The sequence below is a fragment of the Manacus candei genome, unplaced genomic scaffold (assembly GCF_025592945.1).
Source record: "Manacus candei isolate 608988 ecotype Guabito, Panama unplaced genomic scaffold, ASM2559294v1 h1tg000077l, whole genome shotgun sequence".
NCBI classification, from domain to species: Eukaryota; Metazoa; Chordata; class Aves; order Passeriformes; family Pipridae; genus Manacus; species Manacus candei.
The window spans coordinates 3,987,399-4,008,463 of NW_026138125.1; the positions used below are offsets into that span (position 1 = coordinate 3,987,399).

The 21,065-nt window shown below is 38.5% G+C and overlaps 1 protein-coding gene across 1 annotated transcript in view; it reads right to left on the minus strand.

The window, feature by feature from the left end:
* The window catches only part of LRP1B (LDL receptor related protein 1B), a 506,665-nt gene extending 501,723 nt beyond the window's left edge, over window positions 1-4,942 (minus strand). Inside the window, exons 1-2 of the mRNA XM_051810328.1 lie at window positions 4,924-4,942; window positions 4,444-4,569 (exon numbers count right to left, since the gene is read on the minus strand). Of these exons, the coding sequence (XP_051666288.1) occupies window positions 4,444-4,569; window positions 4,924-4,942 (145 nt within the window). The remainder of the gene's footprint in view (window positions 1-4,443; window positions 4,570-4,923) is intronic.
* Window positions 4,943-21,065: the final 16,123 nt, after the last annotated feature.

Genomic DNA, 21,065 nt, shown 5'->3' on the forward strand with positions numbered 1-21,065 from the left:
CATTCAAATTTGATGATGTATTAATGGAACTAGGCTTGTTTCGACTCAGGAGCAGCCAGCCACAAATAAATTGTGTATGTAGCAGCTATGCAAACAGTCACTTGCATAACATTTAAGAAAGCTCAAATACCAGAACAACAGCACCAGGCTCACAAACAAAGGGCAGTTGAGGACAATAGGAGAGACAAGAGTTGCAGTCTGGTGGTCCAGAGTGAATTGCTTTCAGGATTTTCTTGCTGCTAAAATAACTAAGTGTCAAGGACCTTCATGTCTTGGCAGTAGGAGATCTCATATTGTAGGTTTGGGGTTTTTTCCCCTCTCTTAAGTTATTCATGATACTCAAGCAATACTTGGTTCAAATGGGTAGTTGTGCTGTTGCAAAGCTCTGCTGCCTGCAAGGTGTCACAGAAGGAAATGAGAGGAGCTCAGGGTAACCTTGGGCCAGATCTCGAGTCTCTCTTCATAGAGCAAGTTATCAGGCAGTGTTATAGCACCTTCCTCTGCCTCACGGCTAAGAGACAACAGACCAGCCTTTGTTGGAACTGCTGCTGCACCCAGCATTACGAAATCCAAACACAATCAATGTGTACAGTTCCAGAAAGAAGCTACAGAAAACAAGCAATTTTTCTTCCTGCTGCTCTGTTTCACCTTGCCCCGGTACAATGCATTTTGACACAGAGGAGCTGGTGAACTGAGATTTGAAAACAACATGCAAGCCAGACCAATTCTGAAGCTGCAAACACACAGGAGAATCCCTCAGCATTAAATAGAAAGAGTAGTTTGCCAATGTACCTTTTAGATCTCAAATCTGTTAATAGGAAGCTGAGGAAAAAAAGAGGTAATAGTACATCGAATCAAAGATTTGACTAGATTTCAGAAACCATTGATATTCTTTGGCCATGGCTTACTTACAGATGTGTTATTCATAGGTACAAGTGTGGAACGCTACAAACATGGATGCCCCAAAATAGCAATGTTGTAAATCGGTTTTTTTTAAGATGCAACCAATTAGTGAACTTCTCTACTTACGCCACTAAAAAAATTGCTGAGATAGGCAAATGGTTACAGCTTATGATCAGCACTAGTGGCAATAATGGTAAAATAAGAAAAAAAAAAAGTCCAAATCTAACACCAAAAACCAACCAACCACCAAAAAAACAACCAATCAAACAAAACAAAACATTAAAACCACCCACAAGAAAACCAGTATGACACTGATGTTTCAAACTAATGAGTGCCTACAACAGGCAGCAGTGAACAGACAGTAGGTGATATATTTGACTTTTTTAATTGTCCCACCAAAAATGTCTGTCAGGTGAGTCTGCAGGCAGAAATTTTTTTTTATTCTTTTTACAGTAAGGAAGTCCTCTAACATTTGCATGAACCTCCAGACCAGCAGCTATCTTTAAAAGTCAAACTGTCTGGCCAGATTCTGGGCTGTCTGATCAAGTTATATCGATTTCAAGTGAGCTTGCTGATTTAGCCCATTGAAGAACCCAGCATCATCTGATTAGGTTAAGTAAATTGATTTTTGAATCCTGACTATTTGCAAAAATCTTGTGAACAACCTAGAGACCACCCAGGAAAGGGTAAAAATTACTTGGTCAAGAGTTTTATTAATACATTTTATTTCTAAAAATCATTTTTTTTCCACCAACAACTCAGGAACAGAAAAGCAACAAAATTTTTTCACTAAATTATTCATTCTGAGTTACTGAACTGGGTTCCTATACTATAAAAAGCAGCAGCTCCATGGAGGGCAGAAAGAATTACAGCTGCTAAGAAACAGCGGAGAACACAAGTGTAGGTGCTGTAGGAATTCACTTCTGGTGCTACAAAGCTATTTGAAAGACCATTAAGTGGAAGATGGGCAGTAGAAGGGGAACAGACTGGTGCTGGAAGCTGCCTATTGACTCAAAAGAACACACAGAGTGCCAGGAAACCCCCCATCACAGTCGTAGAAACTCAAGGAAGCTGTGCCTGCATAAAGCCCTGCCCCAGCCTTTGCCAACACAGGGGCCAAATTCAATAATAAATAACTATGCCACCTTTTTTGTCCTTTCTGTCCCATCCTAGATCTCTTGACAACACTAATAAAGGGACAAGATTTGGGGATTTCAGGTGGATTCCTTAGGAAATTAGCTGAGTCATATCATATATGTTTGTACAGCCTAATAACTTTCGAGTTCTATTGCAAAATTTGGTTTAAATGGCGCCAGAAGAGAGGCCACAAAGGTATTTAGTTCCTAGAAGTTTTCTGCAAATAGATGGTTGAGTGATGAGGCTAATAAAACTTTTCATATGCTTACCATGGGAAAAGCTACAGCTTGAGAATTTCTCTCCTTTCCTACACTTTGAAATCCCCACAGGAGAGAAGTTAAGAACTTCCACTTGCAGGAAAAGCTTTGATCAATGTTTGCACATTATAAGAACCCAGAAAACCCTATTACTAGGCACAAATCCACTCAAAATCAATCAAACTCCATTTGTTTATGGTTATAGGAACAACTAGCAATATCTGTCAGGCCACACCACATAACTCATTGTACATAAGTCAGAAGAGAGCTGACAAATAGAGACCGAGTTCATCTATAAAGAAACAGATACATGACTTGGTGCACAAAATCTGGAAGGTGCTGTGTCCCTGGCATTAGCAGCACAGAGTCCTCAAATATAAAATAAGAATATTTTAATGCAATTTTTAAATCCCTACAGGTAGCCTGATGCAAAGCATCAGCAGGAAGATTCAGGACTGTTATATTCATCTTTAATGAGAAACAAGTTCCCCGATGCAGCCAGAGTATGCACACGTATTTCAATACTTTGACAGCAAATTATGCTGACTAAAAAAAAAAATACAGAATCTTCAAGACCAAAACATAATTGTGAGCAATTATGTTCTTACATATCTTTACATATTTTTCTTATGTTTCACCCAGAGTCCCAGTGCTGTCACTTGGCTCTCACGCAGAGTCCTGGGCTGACTGCACCTTTGACTTAGGACAGCCCAAGTAATACAACCTACAGAAACTGTTCACATTTGCAAAGAGGAAGGTGTTTCCAAGAGGACCAGGCTGGCTGATGTCAGGAGAAGCGCAGACTTGCTTTTCTACCCGTCCCCCTTTCTTCAAGACATCAATAAACTTCTAACACTGCGTTTTTAATATGCCATGACTTTAAATGGCGTTGCTGAGCACAGATCTTATGGACCAATACAATAACCATGCAAAGCTCTCGAGAAGAAACTATCTGGGGATCTAGCAAGTTGCTGGATTTGGAACTACAGGAATATCAGGAGGCAAATTAAAAACTGTGTATGTGACCATTTTTGTGCTAGTATCACAATATTCACTAGTGGGCAGAAAATAATACCAATCCTATGCTTGAAAATATATCAGGGAAGATGGTAATCAATCAACAGTGAAGTGATAAAATCTTAACTGCACCTTCTGCTTCCCACTACTGGATGTTATTTTTGAGAATCCCAAAGTGCTCCAAAGGTGGTTAATCAGAGCACCCTCACCACAGCCCCGGAGGCAATTTTCTGATCTGTTCCAGAAAACAAGCAGTGGAGCAGGAAGGCTGCAATCAGCAGGGCAAGGTTTGCCCAGACAGAAATGGCTCCCAGACATCTTGAGTTTCTGTCCCTCACTTTAAAGATTACACTCCTAAATACCATCTGATGTTGGATATTTTCTTGTCTTTCAACAGCAAACCACGTTTCTAGCCTTCCTGATTGTCAGTGTTGCTTTGATACAAAATACATGGTTCTTCTCTTATATTAAGTGATTATCCTGGGGATAAAATCAGGAAATTCCCTCATTTTCCTCAGAACGCAGGAAACAAGGGAACATTAAGATTTAATAACACCCCATCAGTCGTCTACAAAGCTGATAAGAAGAAAGGTTGCTACTCCGGTGCTCAGAAGCTCTTAGCCACATTAAAATAAAATAAAAAAAAAAGGTCTTCACTATAATTAAACATGTTTTATTAAAGCTTTCCCTCATTTTCCTTTCTTTGCTTCTTTCCCCTTCACAGCTCTTACATGTTTGTTCATTCTTCCCTTTGATGTTTGTATGCTTTTCATACTTGTATTGAAAATATTTTGCACTACTCATTTCCACCCCACCTCCCCTTTAAATGTATTGAGAGGAACACATTTTCACTGAGTCTGACTTCGACTCTGCCCTCTCAGCTCATCTACAGCTCAGTGAGAGCATAGAGAACACACTCTCTAGTGACAGAGTTCATTACAAAGTGGCACAAGAACAAAACACCTTCCATCTCTTCCATTTCTTTTGTCTCTCACCTACAAAGTGAATGTAACCTGCTCACCTTGATCAGAAGACTCGCACAGGATTTATAAGACACAATTGAATAGTGCGACTATAAATGTTACAGTTAAAAGGAAAATAAAATAAGAGTGGTTCCTTCTTTACTTACATGTGTCTAAAGACTCATCTGAATCATCAGGACAGTCAGGCTCTCCATCACACAGCCAGTGCTGGGAGACACAAGTCATGCGATCGTGACACAGGAACTCTCCTACGTCACACAAGTGATGCTCTTCTGAAAACGAGAATGGGTTAGGATGAAATGGTTAAAGATGAAGGAAAAAAAAAACAAACGGCAAAACGAAAGTGAAAAAATGGAAATAAAATGATTCTGCAACCAAAGATCAAAGGAAGCAATAGAAATAATAGGAAGTAATAATTTAATGGTATGTAATGCCCTTGCTTAGGCTGTAGAGCCCTGACATTCAGCTGCAGGAGTTCACTGGGAGCTGCTCATAACCCTTCTGATCAGACATCAACAGCATTAGCATAAAATACTTTTATCAAGTACAACTATAAGAAATTCTGGGTTTTTTTCTAAATATTTCACCATGAAGTAAATCAACAAGCTTTTAAGCTGTCATATTACCAGCAGGGAGGTACCTCATTTGCCTCTCCTGTCACAGAATATATTTTTTAATTGTTTCAAATTATCAAATTTTCAAGGATACATTTTTGTGACTAAAGGTCGGCTTAAATAAATATATATATAAACTATTTTTAAGTATGTATTTAATGACCAAATCCTACCTCAGTTTTATACAAAGACTACTTTATATTTCCTGCAACAAATTCCCAAACAGAGGATTTAGTTATTTAAAGTCAACACTGCGACTCCTTGAAAACAATGGTTTTTAAAAGAAGGCAGTTCTGGAAGTCTGGCACACCCAACACTATCTGCTGCATTCAACCACCAAAGTCTGATATCCTTGAGATCTAGAGTTAATTAACTCAAGACTATTCCATCATTATTTAATGTAAAACTATTCTAACATTAATTAGAGTTCACAAAACCTCTGTGTGATGTATTATATTTATTTTATCAATATATAAATTACAGTAGGGCCTTCCACAACGTCACATTGCAGATTGCTGGGGAAAGTTTTCTTGATTATTCTTACACTGACACAACAGAGAAATAACTTCACTGGAGTCAATACTGTCACAAAGATATAAAGCCAGGTCTAAAGAAGGAGACAATTAATACCAAATACACTTGTTTAATCCATTGGTTTAGCTCACTCCAAAAGCCAATGGGTGTATTATTGCTATGGGAAACAACAAGAGGAACTTTTTGTTAAAGTTACCATTTGATCATTTCATATGTGCAGACCTCATTTCCCAGGTCAGGCTCTGAACTGTTGATGTCAATCAGTTTCAAACAAGCCAAATTTGCAACTACTATGTAAACATATATAATATTGTTTAAACCAACTACATCACAGCTTCTAGAACCCCGTAAGAATTAAGGCATTTTTGTTATATCTTAATTTCTTCCCTTTACTTAAACAGCAAACAGTGCTCAGGCATTTAAGTTGTTTATTTTCTCTGAGAAAAATGAGCGACTGTATAATTAAGAGTGTAAGTTTACATGAACATGGAAGTGGTTTTGCTTAAAGCTTTCAGGGAGATGATTAAAGGTCCTGCTTTGATAGCATGTCTTGGTAAATTTTAGCATTTCAAAGATACACAGTAGTATGGGCAACACATGCATGAATAACTCTTTAATATTTGTTTTTATAGTATTCTTGAAATCCACAATAAATTTCTGTTTCTTTATGGAAACCTTGTACTACAGTGTATTACATGTCTCTGAAAGTGCTGTTTTGAACTATTTTCTTGTGCATAATGATAGGATTATCTTTGTTTTCAGCTGCTATCTTTAAAGAATTAATTGGACCAGTTAATCACAAACATGCACCAATTAGTAGGGTTTCAAAAAAAGGAGACACTATTCCCAAAAAAGTCGTCTAGGATGGCCTTAGAAGTGAGGAAAACAGTTCTTTTCAGTGACACCTCTCCTCACACTTTTTCCTTCCTTATTATGTGAACTGCACAGGCAGGTTCCCAGTGGATGAGAAAATCACATTTTTAACATCCCAGTTCTTTGAGATACGGAGCAGATGGTTAGAAATCATTCCTCTATGGGTAAATGAAAGCTTTGCCTCCCTAAGGATAGTAATCCTATATTCCTATCCTGTGCTGCAAACACCTGGCAGCGCCACTTAGAAGGAAAGTTTGAAAAAAAAAAAGAAAAAAAAGAAAGGCTGGTGCCTTTGTTTTAAAGTCAACATTTCCAGAGCCAAAATTGTGTTTGTGGTGTTTTTGTTTTTTAAAGATGAGCACATTTTTAAGAGGACAAAGCTCAAAATCTCCATTAGAAAAGCAATTACAAATATAATTCATGCAATTACACCAACGTTGGAAAACCAAATTCCATTATGCTGATAAGAGAAAAGGGGGAAAAAAAGGCACACAAGGCAGTGACCAATGTCTGCCTACACCAGGAATGCTCCTGGCTTAACAAGGCAGTTGCCTCTGCAAACATACATTCAAATAACAAGGGATAAAGACCACTGTCTGTGATCACATGGACTGGCAGAGGTCAAAGGGATCTGGATCCTTCTTATTTGAAGGAATGCAATAATGAAAAGCAGGTCAACAGGGTTCTTGAAAGGAACTATACAGGAGATAACATCTATATAATTGAGTGCTTCCTCAGTCTACCATGAGAGTCTCAATGATTCGCCGTGAATCTAATCAATAACTGCCTTTGTCAAGGAACCAGGCACACAGAGAAACTGTCCATCTCTAGAACTGTGCTTCCCTGCAGGGGTCAGCACTGTCCCTTCCTGCTTTCTTTCAGCAGCCCCTTGCTTGGGTGCTCTGTGGATCTGCCAGGCTTCTGCTCTGGTCTAGGTGACCCCACCACCACCCTCCGATGGCAGTTCTTGGCGTGCTGTCTGCAGAGCACTTCCATCCTCATCTGCTGAGAGCACCTGAGAGCCTGAAAAAACAACCCTCCCATATGGCAGCATTCTTCAAAGTGAACAAAACTCAGCCTGCTAAAGTCTTGATCCGTTACAACAGGGAGTCTGCTCATTAGGCTTCCTCTAAAAGTTCGGAAAAACCGCATGTGCAAACTAAGCACAAACCGAAGCTTTTGAGTGATATGATATAGCACGATGTGAATGAGTGTTTAGGGATGAAAGTTCATCATAACATAATTTTTTAAAGCTTTTATAACAGTAGCTTAAGATAAACACAAGGCAAGAATGTTTTGTGAATGCAATTTTGTTAAACTTTGCGCTTAAAGAACAGTATTTTCACCACGTTTCAAGTGAAACAAAAAACTTTGAAATTTTCAATTCCCTCTCCTTTTACAAGAAAGGAAAAGGGCAAGAAAAGGTCCACGGAAACTAAGGGGTTGTGTCTGTAAATGTGCTCTCCTTTTCCATTTGAGAACGGCAAGATCAAGGAAAGAGCCATGAAATCCACAAATAAAAAGATAAACACATACAAGTTATCAGCTGGTTTATCCCCAGCTGTGGATTCAGACAAAACTTCCAGGAGAGAAGAGGAATTGGCTGCCAAAATAGCAATTTATTTTTTTTTTCAGAAGCAAAAGATCAGGATGACTAAGAAAGAGCAGAAAGACCAACAGGAGTAGTCAGAGAAGTACAATCTGTATATTTTCATTTAGATCCACTGGTGACTGCATCACCTGTCTGCATGACTAGGAACTTCTCCCAGTGATAGTAAACCCATTCTGCCATATTTTCAGCTATTATGCAACTAAAAACTTGCACTTTTAAGTTCTTAATTAGTTTTGCTTTGATTTTAATTAAGTTATCTTCATTACAAGAGCTTAAGAACTCAGAACTCTTTTTTTCCCCCCTCTCGAAAGCATGTTTTCCATTTGGGATTTTCTTTGATCTCTCACTGAAACATGGGAGAGTTTGCAGATTAATTCCAGCAAAATTTACTCCAAAGTTGAAAAGTATATTCCAGTAGCAATTTATGACAGAATTCATCATATACTAAAACCTAAATTACTGTAACTGAAAGGGAGATGGGAAGAAAGAGTGTGCACAGCACTTCCTACATATGACTTTCAGACTTTATATAATACTTTTCAAATCTTTTATACCTTTTGACTTAAATCTACATTTTTAGAGTCCAGCATACAGTAAAACTTTTAAATTTTGGCTGCACTAAATTATAGACAAAATCCTTGGAATGTGTCTTGCAAAGCAGTAAATAGCTTTATATTCAGGATCTAAAAATATGAGATCATCTATTTCTGTCCTACCCAAGTTCAGTAAAATGTTGTGTTCAAAGTCAAAGTTTTATTCACAGAACCCAAAAATCTCCCTCAAGATCCACCAGACCCTGATTTTTTCTTCCACAGTGCAAACAGGCTTAAAGAGCTCTTAAAGAGCCTAAAGGTTATGTTCATATATATATATAACTTCTAAACAGGAATATGGATGGTTTATGTGTATTTATTCAGTTCCTGACATATTAGTTATCACTTACTCAGCATTTACTAATGAACTAATTGCTTTATCCATAGGCAAAGCACACGCACAGGTACCAGTCAGTAAAAGCACCATATGTTCAGTTTAAGCCACATATGTTTAAATTCCATGTCTCAGATTCCCTCAGTCTGCACATCTTCCTCCCAACAAGGTCACAGGCATCTTGTTTGGAGTCTGGTCAGTGTTTTGATTGACATCAGACATCCTAATTCTGAGCCCATAACATAGTCTGTGATGTTCATGCTCAAATTCCTTATTTACATCTCACACAGCTACAAGAATTCCTCATATTTTTCAGATTTGCTCTGTGCTAGTATAACTTATGGATCAGACTAAGTAAATATTGATAGAGATCAGTATTAACAAGAAGACTAGAAATATCCACTATTTCATGCAAATCCTGAAGTATTTTTGGAAGTAGGCAGGTGATAAGTCTAGGGGCAACCTTGTTCCTTGTTCATTTTTGTTCTGCCTTTGCCAGAAACCTATTTCCATTAAGGAGGCTGACCCTGAGTCCCCTCCTGTGGATTTGAACCAGAGAAGGTTATTATTCAGACTTAATTTGGCACACTTTATGGACAGAGAAATCTAAGAAACACTCAGATAATGACAAACAACCAAATATACCTGAGCCAATTTTTACCTAATCAGCAAAGGGTCACACAATAATACATAACTCAGCAAACTACAAAATTACATGAGAGTGATGTTCTGTAATGGCACAAAAATACTACAGAATAGCCAGGTGCCTTCTTTAATACAATAGAGAGACACTAATAGAAAAACATTACCTGTAATCCTGTCATTTGCCAATCCCTGCCCCAAGGAGCCCAATGTAGAAAGGTGGCTAAAGGCCCAACAAGCTCCCTATGAACCAGCTCTTCACAATTATCTTTGACCTCCTTGAAACCTGGAGGAAACACACAAACACATTCCCCAGGGTGAAGCTGTCCTTCTTTCCAAACAGCCAGAATTAGACTGAATGTTAATGTCAGGTTGGAGGGTCAAAGTGACCATCACTTATCCCTCCACGTATAAAGAATGACAAGCCCCATAACAGAGTCAACAACGTGCCCTTTCAGGTGCTGACAGCCGGTGCTGGGTGAATGTGAGGGAAAACACTCTCACTTCTGCAAAGTCCTCAAAGGCTTCCACTGAAACAAATCTTTCATGTGGCACAGGACAAAATGCCTTTGAAAAAAACACTCATATGGAATGTGAAAACATCTGAGCTCCTCTACCTTAGTCTGTATTATCATACTGAGTTCATAATATTATAATTCCATTTCCTCCTGTCAAGGAGGTAACAGACTTAAAAAAAAATTAATAAATTTAGAGGAAAAAAAAAGTCTTTATAAGGAACTGTGAGCATCTTGTCAAGAACCTTCACAGGACAACCAAGAGCTCATATATAAGGATGCTATGCACTTCCTAGTCCAACTGGATAAGCAACAGAAACTTTTTACATGCAAAAGAAACTGTAGGAGAGATGACTCGAATAATACATTTCTTGTACACAGACACACTTGCCGTTTCATAAGGAAACTCAATGGAGAACAGACTCAGGCTTTCAGCTACTCCCAGGATCAAATCTCCAAAAGGTCTGACAGACAAACTCCTGAAGAGCAGAAGAAGTGAGCAGACGGATGGGGACTGAGAACAAGTCACCCGGAGCCGATTTCAAACCCAGCCCGACGCAGAGCGCCACTCACTGTGCCTCCAAGCAGGACTTCAAATGAATCTTTTTCATCTCCTATCTGTGTTAGCTGCTGTAACTTAGATATTTCCAAGTTATTCTTCTAACTTCGCTGGTTGTAAAGCTTCCAGATTTAATTGTAATGTTTTCACGGCAAAACTGCTTCTCTTTCTTAAAGCGGGGTGGAAATCCTGAGCTGAGACAAATTATTTAAATAAATGCCACACACAATATTTTCTCTTTTGAAAGCCAAAACATTCATTACATAGCTTATTACAATACCTTTGATAAGGTCTCTGCTGAGCAGATGTTCTATCATTGTGAATTTTCACATATGAACATTTTTAGCAAATAATGAAAGATAATTAATTTAGATAAATTTCATCTATCAAAGGGTAATCAATGATGTCATTGTTTTAATTTGGTAGTTTTATAACCATGTAAAACATAAAGCCATTTCATTTGAATATTTCAAGCTCTAATAGGATGACATCTGTCCATACAAGGAAGGAAAAGCACATACTAAACTCTTCCAATATTTTAAGATACTGGGAACATTGTGGGAATGACAAGGAAAAAAATGCTGTTTATCATCGCTTTGAATAAAAGTAAAATTTTAAGTTTTCTTTCAGAGAGCAGGTAACTTTATGAAGGAAAGATACAGTTAGGTAAGATGTAGGTAACTCAGGCAATTGTATAATGGGAATAATTCACAACAGCCTATTCCTCTGGCCTGGACAAAGCAATCACGGCTGAAAGGCCAGAGACAACAACTTCAAGGACCAAAATTTAATGCACATGGACAGAGAAGCAACCCTTCATCACTTAAATTGTTTCAAAGCCAATCGTGTTTCTTAGGCTGAGACAGTGGCTTGCCCATAGAGAGCAAATTTAAAGATGAAGGTTCTTGACATGGTAGATTAGGCTCTCCTTCCACACACTTTGCTTGCTGTGTAATTTGATCACTAACAATCTTTGTGCCGGTTCCAGATAAAAACGTCCTTAATGTCTTTTAAAAGCAGCATTTTTTTCTCCTGAAATAAAAACCTTTTCAGATTAAAAAAAAACCAGAAAAAATAAGTATAAGCAAGAAGTTGTCATAATGGATGAAAAAAACCAAAGCAGTATGGAAGGAACTACGAAGTATCTGGACTGAATTGAACAATCTTCTTTGCTTTCTCTTTTACTTCCCTGGAGGGGGATGTTAAGGCTGTGTTATCACTGGTACTTGGTTGGTTTCTTTGCTTCACTTTAGGACTCATGGACAAATTTTATTCCTTTTGCCAATGGAATATGATACCAAACATATCCTGAAATATCAGTTTAATCCTGAAATCACAGAGTCTTCCAGCAGCTGAATAGTTTGTTCAAGAAAAATCCCAAGAGCTTATATACTCTATTACTTCTTTTGGGTTCGGTGGGAGTTTCTCCCTTCCCTCCCACCTTCAGGAGCAACTGGGAGCCATCAACAACTTCAAAGAATCTCAAAACACGCAGGGCCAGCAGAGACCTCATGAGGTTTCCCAATCCAGCTCCTTCAAAGGTTGCCAATGCGATTCTTAAGCCCAGCAGTGAAATTCCTGCCTTCCTTGGCTCACCTATTCCAGCAGAGCCCACATTGGCCCCAGTGGTCACAGAGCTGTCAGCAATCAGCTCCTGTTTACCCAGCTCCGAGCGGCCGCTCGCGGCTCACACTTCACACACGGCAACTCGGGGCCATCCATCTTCCCTGCCCACTCCTCTGTCGCTCCGTTGACAATCATTTAACACTAACTGCTCTGCTAACCACCATCAGCGTCACCCAGATAGTGGCCAGGTTTGATGGATAGCAAGGCTGGATTTATCCCATGGCGAATATCGGAAGGGGCTGGGGGGGAGGGAAGCACGGGGAGGAATTTGAGACTTGCACGCAGTTTAAGTGCACTATCAAAATACATAATTCTGCAGGAGATGGCAAGGCAGGAGAAGTGGAGAAGTGAGAATCGAACTCTTGGAGAAAAGCTCATCAGAAGACAACAAACATATTTTTGCAGCTCGGAAAGAAGCCCCGTCCTACCATACCCCCGGAGCTGGGAGAGCCAAGCCTGCTGTCACTAAGCATATCTCAGAATGATCCCACTTAAAATGACACGAAATAATGATGAACAGGTTTCAATAGCAGATGGAGGCCTATTTCATAATTCAGTTTTAATGACCAGAGAAATCTTAAACGCAACGGTTTTGTTTTGTGCAACAAGAGATTTATATTAAATGAAACAGCCAAATCTGCTTCAGTAAGCAACTACATATGTTTAATACACATTTGTTTTACATTGGGATAATTAATCTACAGGGAAATGGGGTTAAATACCAAGATATCCCTAAATTCAGCTATCAGAAGGATGAGAGAACTAGGAGAAAACCAAGCTAAAATTCTTTTCTTAATACTCTCTATATAAACAGCTAAAAGGAGAATCTTATTACCAGAGTTGACTATTTGATTCAAATCAGATACCACATAACTTTAATAACGAAAAAACCTCAGCACAAATACTAAAAATGTGGTAGTAACATTAGAAATTTGTAACAACAACAACAACAAAAAAATCAATCTATTTTTCATATAAAACTGACTGTAATCCTACAAATGGTTCCATATTTATGTTGAGTCTTGAAGTAACATCCAGTATTTTAAATAACTTCAGTCAACAGTTCTAAGTTAAATTGTAAGAATTAAGTCAATCACACCCCAAAGGGTTGCCCAGTACAGGTTTAATTGCAATTTAACAGTTGGGAAAGTAGTTAAAATTGTGATCTAGCAGTTTCAGGTCTGACTTTTCTGATGCCATGATCCAAGACTGATAATTTAAGGTGTAATTTAGAAATTTATTCAGCGAATAATAATTTTAACACCACTAGAGAGCAATGTACTGTGATTTTAGCTGCTGCTGTCACTATGTCTTCAATGTGATTTTCTGAGTAGGCAAACATATTACTCACACGTAGCAAGATGCAATATTTAGCCAAAAAGTTGCTGCTGGAAAATTTTAAATGGTATTTAAGGAGGGCAGGTTGCATTCTGCCTAAAAAGGGTATGTTAGAAATAAGGATCCCATCAAAGTAATGGATGGATTTGATATCAGCACAGTGTCACCTAGCTACCTACAAACAAGTTTTGGAACTACCCCTGCTTGGATTTATTATCCCCCCAGGACAGTGGGAATGGCACTGGGTGAGCTATGTGAGCCTTGAGTAACAACAGGCAGGATTAATGAGCCCATGTGCTCCTTGGAAACAAGAAGGAAATGGTCAAAGCTTTGACACTAAGGAGGAGAGTTGGATTGATAAAAGGATGAGATCATCATCACAGGCTTCAAGTTCAGACTGATAACAGAACCCTTTATTTTTAAAGGAAGGTAAGAGTCACCCTTTCCTGATAAGATTTTTCTTGCAGGAATGAGCTCTTGTCTTAGGTTGCATTCTAGGATCACCATTGCTTCATCATGCAAGGAAAACCAAGTGCCATCACTCTGAATTATTTAATTCTATTATAAAAAAATTACTGATGTTTTGAAACATTAACATATATTTTTTAAAAACAATCATATATTCGTATATATACATTAAGTACTGAATTATTCAAAGGTAAACCAAACTCAAGGAACTACCAGCTTAGATAATTATTCCTTTAGCTTATTAAGGTGACATTTTAATATCGTTCATAAATGTTAATTGGTATTTTTTAAAAATACTGTGAAAGACCAGATATCAGAACAGATATAAGGAAAAATAAAGACAATTTTGGATACAATATTATCAAGCAACTCTGTAGAAATACTTCTAAAAGTTTATTGCTAAGACATTTAGACACTTGACAAACCAGAATAGCCCCACATCCTTATGGAGGAAACATTTAATTCAAAGGCAGCATTCCTGTGGGAAGCTTGCCTCAGCTATTGCTTTTTCAAATCCCTGCTGTCCCTGAGGCTATTTGTGTCACACAGGATGGTCAAGAGAAACAGGCAATTAGGAAACTAAAGACAGCATCAGGAAAGGAATCGATAGGATGGTATGCAGGAGTCCACACACATACTGAAAGTTTTAGTCGTACAAAAGGAAGGAAGAAATAATTTAATTTTTAACATAATTGCTTTCTCCAAACTGTCCTGGTGTCTGATGACTGAAGGGTGGCCAATACAATCCTAACTTCTAAGAAGTTCCACTGCAGTCATGGAAATCAGGCTCATAAGCCTGATGTGCTGAACAAGGGGTGGACACCTGTATAAATATGACACCCCAGGTTTCACAGGGGAAGGTCTCACCACAGAAGAGGCTGGAGGAAATCCATCACAAATATAAACTCAGGCTCCTCTTTGTCCCCTCTCTCCTCTGTCCAAAAATCTTTAAGTTATTTTTGAGACTTTTCACATGTGGGGAAAAGATAATTAGAATTCAAATGATGGCTGAGGAGGCAGGAGAGGAAATCAAGAGATTCATATCCAGGAAAAATTGGCAATCTGTAAATAAAAACCAAAAGACACCATGAGGTAGTAAGCTCAGAATCAAACCTGCAGATATAATCTTTTTAGCAGGCCAAAAGGATGATGAATATTTAACCTTTGTCAGCAATAGCAGACCTCACTTCTTCAGGAGGGGTGCTGAGGATTTTACTACCAGCTTTGCTAGCTGCTGAGATTGTGCAAACAAAATTATGCCCCGGTTTTACTGCACATTAAGGGAACAAAGACTCTCTTTGCATTGAGCTACTTTGCCTCTAAATGCTTATTACAGCTCACCTTTAAGCGATTTCATGTGTATCAAAGGTGAGCCACGTTTTATACTGTAAAATACGTAAAACCTTGTCAACTGTCACTTCCCTGACAGTGTTGCCAGTCATTCCCAGCTACATCCAGGTGAAGCAAAAACATATGCTCAAACTATCTCTGCTGGGATTATTAAACAAACAGTATGTTCTGTAGATTAAACCATAATTAGGTACGATGTCAGTATTGTAAAAGCACAGTAATTATGGCCCCGTTTGTTCTACTAATTTCCTTAGCACTAAAAATGTAAATTCACACAGGGTAGCATGAAACTGGTAGTTCACAGTTCAGAAGTCTCTCTTCTGATGGGTAAAAATACCTCTGGAAAACTAAGAAAGTCAGCAGGTTCCTCTGAATATAAATATATATATATAATTTTAAGGCTTCATGGGACTTTGGATCAGGCCATAAATAAGCAGCTTTCATATCCCTATGCAGTATGGACCACTTAACAGAGTTAAGTGACATTCATCTTTATACCATCTCCTCCCATGAGGACTCAGGAACAGCAGACGCCTACACAGAAAAAAACAATATTAGAAAGCATGTATTTTTAGCAACTTTAATTATATTCTATCAGCAGGAAAGAAAGAGATGCAGAACTGTACGACCAGGCAATTCTCCCCAGAAGACAGACACGGCTTCGGAGCTCTGCAGTAGAGTGATTTCAGTTGTGAGGGGTTTACAGTCAGAGAATTACCAAGAAGGCTGTTTTGTTGGTGCTGCACTAGTTATTCCTTGCAGCTGCTCTGCACAGTCTCAGCAACTGAGCTAAATCACTGAAGCAGACGCAATCCTTAACAATTCCTGGGAAACATATGGATACGTACATGAGAAAGAGGTGGTTTGGCCAGATCTATGACCACAGTAATAACAATACTTCTAAGGTGTTTGTTTTTTGGGGTTTTTTGGGGGTTTTTTGTTGTTTTTTTTTTTAAATGGCATCATAGTTCTACGTTTCCCCCAGCTGGGGATTCATTAAGAACAGTCCACTGTACTATAAGACACAGGTAAAAGCAGTTTTACCTCTCCAATCCACTGCTGCTGAAAAGCTGCAGACCTGAATGCCAGCCTAGACTATGTAATACTTTTAATATTTAATATTTTTAATACAAATCCTAAGTAACTGATATTCCAGTCATACAATGGTCTAAATAACAAATGGAGATCCAGAGAAATGGGGTTCTGAACTAACTCAGTTGATCAACTCAAGTAACTACTTTCAATACACTAAAGAAGTAGTTTTTTTCTGGGCAGTAGGTTGAGGAAAGATACAGGACAAAACATTCAAATCATTGCTACTGCTAATTAAACATAATCAGTCTTTCGTTATACCTGCTTTTGCTGTGTGCAGGGTATGATGGGTGATTTAGATTTCATTTAAGATGCAAGTGGAAAAAAAAAGCTTCATCCCATTCATAAACGACATATTTTCCTGCTGCAAAATCCATGTCTCTCACAGAGAAGCACAAATAACTGCAGGATTTGACAGAAGCTCAGGTTAGGAAATATTTACATAACAAAGGTAAACGTTTAGTTTGGTGGTTTAGTACCACATTAGTTTAGGGGAAATCAAGACTCATCTCTTGACTATGAAGGGAGGTTTGTGGAGCTGCTGGAGGGCACATGCTTTGCTCAGCCCCAGCCTCTGCACCCAGCCCAACCTGAGGCAGCTCCCTGCTTTCAGGACATCACTGATTTAAAACCTGCAATAGGAAATTACTGTTGTAGCAAGCAACAGAGCATCCCATGCATGTTGGATTTTCAAGGAGGATGTTACCAGCACAGACAAAACGATACCTATTTTGTATTGTAGCAGTAAATAACTGGTGAGAGAAACCCTTGCTCAGAACACCATCGCTTTATAGAACCACATTTAAATGCAAGAGTTTTACAAGTGCTGTTAAAATAAGTGTTAATAAAAACCACACACTTAAAGCATATGAATATACGTTCTTGTGGGTGGATCTATTACAGCTTCAAGAACCAGGACCAGAAGTAAATACTCCCCAGGTGCTCAGCCCACTCACAACTTCGAAAGGGGAAGTACCCATGAACATTTCTTCCCACTCCGAGCAATGTTTTAAGGAAAATGTAAAGAATTTAAAGCCTGGCAATCAATAAACCAAGCAAAGGCTTCTGACACGATGGGTCTTAACACCTTACAGTTACATTAATACTCCCTTGAGCACTTCAAGACTGAATCTAGACATATTCTTTAATAATCCAGGAGGATTATAATGCTAAATTCTTAACAAATGAAGTTGTGCTCACTTGAAAATACTTTTTGTCTAGAACTCCGGCAGGATCATATGCTCTGTTATATTTAATATGATACCACTTGCCCATTACTGCTGGAGACAGGTCAAATGCCAGCTCCTATAAACCAATTTTTAAAAAAGAAATTAAAAAAATCAAATTATTACTTATTTAATCTCAGAAAATCATATGCAGCATTAATTGTTTAAGTCATCAGTGGAAGACTTGTGTAATAAATATTTAAAGTACTTTATTTCTCAAAAATAATTGCAATAGCTCAAATCATGGTGTGACAGTCAAAAAATATTAACTTTAGTTTCACTTGCTGTATTTGCAGAACAAATACAAGCCTGAATTAGGGCTCAGGGAATGGAATATTTAGTTTGTACAATCTAAATATATCTCCCAGGGAAAAACAATTAATTATCTTTGTTACTGCCACTACTGCTGAGAACAGCTGCAATTTCTGGCTTGCCAAGTTCACGTCATTGAGGGTTATTCCTATTAATACCAATTAAGATCTAAACCGTTTGAGTCTCTTCAATAATAACACTCAAGTAGACTTAAAGTGCCATTTCACAGAAAGCACACCTGTAGCAGAATGGTGACACTATTCTCTTTTATCTTTAAAAAAAAAAAAAAATGTAGATATGACTCACTGAAATGTGTTTGAGCAGCACTAACTGAGGCACATGAATTCCTAAGGTAGCTCCAAAGACCTGTGTGTTTACTTCCAATTAAGAAGTGCGGTAAAAATTCCATTCCTGAATTGAATGGGAGATACTGTTACACCACATAACTAAATCACACTGGCATTAAGCACCTTGTGTGACTTCACTGCTGAGAGCACTTAAGAGACCACCACAGCTGAAGGAAACTCCTCCCTGCCCAGCTCAGCCTTGCCTTGTATCCACCTAAACTCTGAGATCAGCAGTGAAATTTATCTTCTCACCTTAAGACAAGTCCATTCGCTCCCTCACAGCTTTTGACTTTTGCTCTGATGACTATTTTAAGTTATTCAAATCTATTTCTCATTAAGCCATTGTGGGCTGATTAGTATAAAGAGCAATTATCACATTCCAACAAGTTTCTTTAAACTATAAGCAAACAAGTTCATATACCAGAAGATTAACGTTGATTGAACCAAGTCTAACTAAACTCATGTTTAGGAATTAATAAATTAACAACTTTTATCATTTACCTCCTCCTTGACTGATAACAATACAGGATGTTTTTTCCCCCCACACAATTCTACTCAACACTTCAAGGACACATTTTTAAACAACTTTTTCTTAGATTCATTTTCTGAAGTGGCATTAAAGGAAGGAAAAAAAAACCTTAAAAACAAACACAAACAGCACAGTTATGGTTTTGAAGATATTTCCAAAGATCCCATTGTGAGACTAAATTTATGATAGGTGAGGAGGAAATTTTAGGTAACATCCAGCAACATACCAAGGATGTTTGAAAGCTGCTTTGTGTATCTGCACAAATAAAATATTTTTTCCTGTTATTTGCTACCTAGTAAGGTTCACTATCGTAAATATTTAGAAAGTTTAAGCAACAATAAGTCTTCAAATCCTGGCAGATACAATGACCAGAAAAAAAAAATCCCAAGAGATTTTAAGGGCAATTTGACGAGAAGAATAAACCATATGCTTCATTTTGAAGAAAATCACATGTTATCACAGAGGACAAAACCAGTATTCCAGGTAGAAGACATGAATATTGAAGATGACCTAAGGTGATGAATACAGCTGGATACACAGGGGAAGACTCTTTTTAACTCACACCACCTGTTTAAAGATATTTCTATGATCCCTTGAGACATGCATTAAAATGGCTGGATATTTGAAAGCATTCTGGAAATGTGAGAACAGAAAGATGACACTAATATTGTAAACAGGCTTCAGAAATGTGAAAGTTTCAATCAATGAAAATTGGAACAAAAATAGGATAAGATGCTCTAGTCAAACAGTATTTTATTAATTGCTTTGCTAAATGGGCCGAGGACAGTTTTTATCATAATTATTAGAATTTGACAGAGATGGTGGTAAGTCAAATATAGGTGACTATGAATTTCCCAGAATCTCCAGCTGGGAGCACTGATGTGTTTTAAGCAGCCAGTGGAGGGGCAGAATGAGGTCTCCTGAGGACACTCCAGGTGAGCTCTGTCTCATGGCCCCAGCAGGATCCAGGGCTCTGTCAAGATCTCTGCACACCATTACCACCATCCCCATGGACTGAGGCACAAACAAACAAACTTCCCATTCTGTGCTTCACAAAAATAAATAATTTTTGAACTGTCTTGGCCGCTGGTTTACATTTGGCAGTCAGATCACTTTTTCTCTTTCCATCTCCTGCCGTGTTGATGGAGATCCACGTGGGAAAAGCGTTTTACCCCAGCCCAGACCCGGAGCAGCACTTTCCCTTGCTTTTGTTCAATCAGAAATATCACACTGGGAATGATTTTAGCTTAAAAGGGGCATGACAGAAAGCAGTCTGAAGGGCCAGGAGGTAGAGCTGGGTCCATAATTTCGCTCTTTTGCTGCACATGTGACTCGTTTAACTTCCCACAGAGATTAATCTGCTGTGCCAAATAAACTTTACCTTCTGCAGAAGAAAGATTTGTGGATTTTTGAGCACTAAGGAGGAACAGTACAAGCTCTGACACTTTACAAATATGAATGAGTTACAAATCCATGTTTCCAGAGCTCTTACAAACTCCATTGATTTTAACTCTGAAAAATGAGGTCTTTAAAGCTTTCATTGGACACCTGCATGAAAATCACTTTTGATGGTTTCACCCCTACAGTACCTGACCTCAGCAAGGATGGTTTTTGGTCCTCATGGATTTCTATGTTGACCCAAATGTCACTGGACACCATCTCATTTTTCATTTCTACCAAGTGACATTATTTGTGGTCCATAAGTGGTCCAGATGAGGCCAAAAAAGATCAATGACTGGAGCATGTCTACTAGGCAGAAAGACTTGAGAGACTCGGGGTTGTTCAGCCTGGAGAAGAGAAGGCTCTGGGGAGACCTAAATAGGCTACAGGAGAGCTGGAGAAGGACTTTTGACAGAGGCATGGAGTGACAGAACAAGGTAGAATGGCTTCACAGTGACAGAATGCAATGTTAGATAAGATATTAGGAAGAAATTCTTAACTGTAAGGGTAGTGAGGCACAGACACAGGTTGTCCAGAGAAGCTGTGAAATGCCCCATCCCTGGAAACTTTCAAGGCCAGGTTGGAAAGGGCTCTGAGCAACCTGATGTAGTTGAAGATGTCCCTGCCCATGGCAGCAGGGCTGGACTACATGGCCTTTAAAGATCCCTTCCCCAAGCTATTCTGTGCTTTAATGATGCCCCAGAAAAACCGATGGGGGAAAAAAGAGGTCTCTCTCATTTGAAAAGGGAAAAGGCCAACAGTAC